The 5,697-nt window shown below is 36.2% G+C and overlaps 1 protein-coding gene across 1 annotated transcript in view; it reads right to left on the reverse strand.

The window, feature by feature from the left end:
- The window catches only part of LOC107617742, an 8,428-nt gene extending 2,794 nt beyond the window's left edge, over positions 1 to 5,634 (reverse strand). Inside the window, exons 1-7 of the mRNA XM_016319585.2 lie at positions 5,031 to 5,634; positions 2,809 to 3,202; positions 2,533 to 2,710; positions 2,247 to 2,386; positions 949 to 2,170; positions 747 to 847; positions 473 to 617 (exon numbers count right to left, since the gene is read on the reverse strand). Coding sequence (XP_016175071.1) covers positions 473 to 617; positions 747 to 847; positions 949 to 2,170; positions 2,247 to 2,386; positions 2,533 to 2,710; positions 2,809 to 3,202; positions 5,031 to 5,130 — 2,280 coding nt within the window. The 5' untranslated portion in view covers positions 5,131 to 5,634. The remainder of the gene's footprint in view (positions 1 to 472; positions 618 to 746; positions 848 to 948; positions 2,171 to 2,246; positions 2,387 to 2,532; positions 2,711 to 2,808; positions 3,203 to 5,030) is intronic.

The following is a 5,697-nucleotide window of genomic DNA, read 5'->3' on the forward strand; positions in this document are numbered from 1 at the left end:
TTTATCAAATAGCCTATCCTTATGTGAGATGATATGACCTGGTTACGAAGCATTTATGACTTGGTGCTCTAAAGTTTGATCTTTGATAATCTTATTCTCGTAAACAAGGTTGAAATAAAAATACACTTGTGCACATTATATGTACTTCAAGCCTAATATGCTCGTGTTAGGTGTGCATCTTATGAAGTCCTATGGATGCCTTTACTTAATAGTACTTAATAGCATATATGGTTTGTAACAATCGGGATTGAAGTTGATAAATTAACAAAATAGCCAATTCACTAATAACGCAAACCTACTAATTTGCCAAAGAAATAATTATTTACACAAAAAAATGTATTAATTTAATTCAGACACTAGGGCCACAATTTCTCTAATTTTTTCATTAATTAATGGCACAGTATTGCATAGTGGAAGAAACCGAAGAAATGTGAGTATTAAACACATAACAACAAAGGTGAGGAAAAATGACCTTCAAATATTTATCCAGCCATTCACACCGCTCTAGAATGACTGGTACATCTAAACCTGTTGACAGAAAATGTTTTGGAGGCAAATGAAGATTATACTCAGGAAACTCTTTCAGGCGTCGATGTAGCTCCTCAAAATGCCGAAACCTTAAAAGTAAGAAATAACATCAGCCAAATTAAAGAAAGAAATAAATAAGTAAAACTAGATACTGTGAAGACTATTAGATTGAAAATAGTATTAAAAACTTGAATGAAAGACAGTAGAAGCTTTTGCACCTTCTTTTAATTGACCAACTGTTGTTATTTACATCTGTAACCAATATGCAATAAACAGCAAATGATTTTGAGCCACTCTTCACAATATTTGCACCTAAGACCTTCAGGAGTAAATTAGCATTCATTTTCAGATACAAGCATAATAATATATGAACTTTATCAATTATTTTTTTAAGGAATCACAAAGCACCACCACAAGTACCTCACATCTCAACTTGAAAAAGGAACCTATGGCTGAGGAGCTTTTACGGGGATTAACAACCAAACTACAAGATTCTGCTTTTGAAATAGAGGATGCAGAAGATGAAGCTGCTGCTCCACTATAAATTCTACCCAAACTTTCAGTATCAGCATCATCACTGGAATCATCAGAATTAGTGTGTTTTGAAACACTAAGTATATCTTGACCATCTCCAGACAAAAAGCTTGTCCTCTCAACTTCCTCCCATGTATTTGGGTCATGATCACTTGATCTAGACCTTTTACTTCCAGACCGGGTTCTACGTAATTTAGGATAGCGAGAATGGCTTTTATTCCTCTTCTTGGTACCATGATTATCAAAATTTTCAAGTGGGTGATGAACATAGGAAACTGCCTGGTTTCTATTAGTCTTTCCATCCCAAACCTTAGTTACAGGGGAATCAAGACCAGTGACAGTGTTAGGATCATCATCTTCAGAAGTATAAGAAGAAGTGCTCCCGGAGTCACCAACTTGCATATGGATGCGCTCATGCTCATCATCTTTATATGAAGGGACTGTAGAAGAAGCTGATCCATCCTTGCCTGAATGAAAGGGTGTATGTTCACCAGTCAACTGACTGCTGTATCCAGAATTAATTTGGCTTCCTTTAGGTGGAATCATCTTTGAATTAGTGCCTTTTCCTTGGGTTCCAGATTTTGCCTTTATATGATCTACCCTTCGTGATTGTCCTGCTACAGGAAGCTGTGGACGGCCAATTGGCTGGTTCTCATCATCCTTTTGGTTGTAATTTTTCCCTTTCGTCCACATGTTTTCAAAATGTTCTGGAGCAAGGGCTTCGGTCTTTCTTCGAGAGATAACATCTAAGATATCTCCCCACTCTCCACCAGAACGATGGCGTTGAATACCTTGTTCCAAATTAATTTGGGCATTTCCAGGCAATGAGCTCCATGAACGAGAAGACCGAGCATCAACTGAAAGCAATGGATCTTTAGTATTATCGTATGCTTTATTTTTTGCAGATGACCCTGCATTCTTGGGAGGACCATTTTTCAACTGCACAAGCTCCACACCACTAACAGAAGGATCTAAACAGTCAGAGAAATGGTCAGACGAAGTCTGTAATTCATCTGCATTAGCCTGAGATGCATCTTGAGCTACAGCAACCCCCGGATTAATCTTGGTCTTATTGATTACTACATTTTCAATTCTTTCATTAATAAATCTGCCAGCAGATAGCAGGATAAATGAGAACAACATAAGTCACAAATGAAGTAAAGAAGAAGAAGAAATATATCAACCTTGGATTGGCTAAGTTTAGGACAGGCCGCATGACAGTGCATGAAAGGAGTTCCCTGACAGTACATCGAAAGAAAGAACACTGCAGATCCTCGGACTTGAAAGTGACAGACATGAGGCCATTCATCAGATGCTGCAAAACCTGCACATTAGGAAACACATGCAGCATTATATAACCCAAATTAGAAAATACAAGAACTAAATAATGGACCAAGGATGACAACTATATTCTCATCATCATTATTATTATTCAGTAAATGTGCATAAATCAACATGGAAAAAAAAAACCTTATGCTCAGCTTCAGCAGAAAATAGAGCAGGATGCAATTTATTCTCAGAAGCCAATACAATTTTTAGTTCCATATCTCGACTTTCAATTGTCAATGGACCTTTATGCATTTTTTGAATCTTTGAGTTGGCAGCACGAAACAGCTCCAAGTGTGTGCAAATGAGATTTATCAGATCCCTGAACCCAAAAGAAAAATTAATTCCCCAACCCATCAATCTGCAATCCTAAACAAATTTAAAAAAAAAAAATCATAGGCAAAAACTTAAACTAAGAACCTTATCAAGAGATCAATTAGATTTATATTTCTCATGCGTCCTGAAATTTCCCCAAGAACACCATTTATTAGTTGTACTAACTCCTCGGGAGCCTCTTTGTCTGGTGTTATGCGAGAGTACCACAGATCCGTCACCCACTCAGAAACTAGATGCCGGGTAAAGTGATCAATTGCATCTTCAACAACTGGAGAATTCACCTTTTTTCTCCACTCAAATTTTGCAACAACTTTAGAACTTTCAACGGGCTTCTTTGAAGACTGAACATTGGTGGAGCCTGCTTTATTGTTGTATGCTGCTGTTTTTCTCTTCATTTCAAAATCTAATGATAAATACCTGAGAAAGATGATCAAGGAGGCTGCAACTGGCAAGTTGACCCAAACTGTGGAGCTTGTCACTGAAATAAAGGCAAAAAAAATTAAACTAACTGCAAGGACATAAAGTTGTGTGACATAAGTAGATAGCAACAATATTTTCTAGCCACAGATGAACACAAGCAGGAGTTTTCAACTTGTAGGGCTGGTTTGGTTTCACTAAATGATCAAATAATTTGGGGACATTAAATGAGCTATAACATTTTGCCTTAGGCTTTCATTCATAGTTTAGAAAAATGTAAAGCTTTTGAATAAAACTAAATCAAACTAGCATTGTTGCCTCTCCCTTTTACAGTTTTACGAAATGCGAAATCCTTGTGCAACCCCAACTTCTTTCTAGATTCATCACATATCCCCATATTAAGCATGATGTAGTCTCAGCACTATAATTTATTCTGCTTCCGCTTGTGTTAAATATTTTAACACAATATATCCGTTGTCTTGTCTCTCCTAAGCAGAATCAAGCACCGAGAGACGCATAATGTGGAAATGTCACAAAGAAACAAACCATAAATTTCAGCACAAATCAAATTGTAAAGGTATCCAGGGTCTAGAATGGGGGTAGGGTGAAAGAATTTTATTTTGTAAAATTATACTGGATTTAATGAGACTGGTGAGATCTTCATAGTACATATTTTAGGCAGTTCATTATTTAAGGTACTTTCAAGGTAATAATGGTAGAATTATATTCTGTTGTAGCATGATATGGATTTCAAAAGTTTATAAGGTTTTTCAGTTTGACCCAACTATTTTATATATATATATATAAAGGGTCTCGGGTCTCCCATGTTAACGCATAAGGTTGTGACTAGGTAAATTCTTGAGTTTCTACTTACTGCATTCTAGGTTCACTGCTACAGTGAGAGCTAATCCTAATTGCTTTCAACTTTTCAGACTTCAATACTATATTCCTATGTCAATTTGTATGGTATCATACTACCAGCAAAACTGACAGAGGATTTCAACGGTTTATGCAAAGCAAAACACTATGTTATAGACTTATAGTGAATAAACTGGAGTTACGTCATTTATAAACATCATATTTATTGGAGTTAGAACATTTATTAGCATCATAATCAGTGGATGTAGAACAATATGAGAATCTTTATAATATTATCATGCCGTTACTTTAATATTCCATAAGGCCATACACATACCTCTGTTCTTAAAATATTTTGTCATACCACCTCTATATCCATACTAGTACAATATCAACTCAACCCTAGAGAAGTGGAGTCAAACAGAAGTTTACCCACTGCAAATCTTCCAAATCCACTCCCATTAAATATTTCCCAAACCGCGTCACCTTATATACCCCCTTAATTTCGATACATTTTCAGCTAATATAGCTGACACTACCAACCAATTGCAATCCATTGTATAAGTGACTAGAGGGTAGTTATTGCAAACGTAAAAGATTTCTAATAACATGGCAATACATGATCAACCGACTTACTATGTATCGAAATTAAATCCAAATGAAAATGCAATACATGCTAACTGTCGTATCATAACAATATCACCTTGAACCCACCATTCTCGCAAAGCTGGCAGCATTGTAGTGATAATATGCATGAAAATACTTCATTAGCGGAACAATCAAGAAAGCTGTTGAACTTAAATGAGGGGCTAATCTAACCATTCAACATAATCCAAAAAGCATACACAAATAAATGAACAATCTCAATGTTTAACTTCAGCTCAAATAAATGATATATATTTAAAAAAATCGAATTGATATAACACACCCTACACCAATTGAGGACCCAAACGAACTATAACAACATAAAAATCGATTTTTTTCTTTTATTTTTTGCGATGAGATAAAAATTGAAGTGTGAAAAAACTCACGGGACATGAGATAGGAGAGTCCAACGACAGAGACGAGCAAGATGACAATCCTCTTCTTGGCTTCTTCTGCGAGGTCCCTCACTGTCACCTGGTTCGCCATTCCTCGAATTTCTCAATACCCAAACGCGCCACAAAACTGGGTTAAAGAGAAAGAAGAAGAAGAAAAGCCCCAATTCAGATCAATAGGAACCAAAGGAGCTTCATTTTTTTTCTTCTTCGAAGAATTTCGCGCTCCCGTAAGATGAATTATTGGGGATCGCGATGAAATGAAAAAGAAAAGATTTATGAGGAATTGGAGCTCAATAAAGGAAACAATTTGGGAATAGAAAAAAAGGGGATTGGATTGGGATTTGAATGAATAGAAAGAAGGGTAATGGTAAGGGTATGGGTATGACCGTTAGGTAAATTGGTTTTGCTTGTGCTTGAAAATGGTTACGCTGACGGTTATGAAGGTGGTGATTGCGTGCGTTTAATTTTCTCTCATTTTTCTCATTGTGTCTGAGAGTCAGTTTTTCTCTTTGGCTCTCTGCAGTTTCTAGTTTCTAATCACACACACACTCAAGATTTGACGTGTGATTCTTCTGTTTTTTTTAATCTTTGCTGGGGGCTTTTTGATTTGAAGTATAAATATATATCCTTGGACCATTGCAGGTGCTTTAGTCATACC

This window comes from Arachis ipaensis, chromosome B09 (genome assembly GCF_000816755.2).
Source record: "Arachis ipaensis cultivar K30076 chromosome B09, Araip1.1, whole genome shotgun sequence".
NCBI lineage: Eukaryota > Viridiplantae > Streptophyta > Magnoliopsida > Fabales > Fabaceae > Arachis > Arachis ipaensis.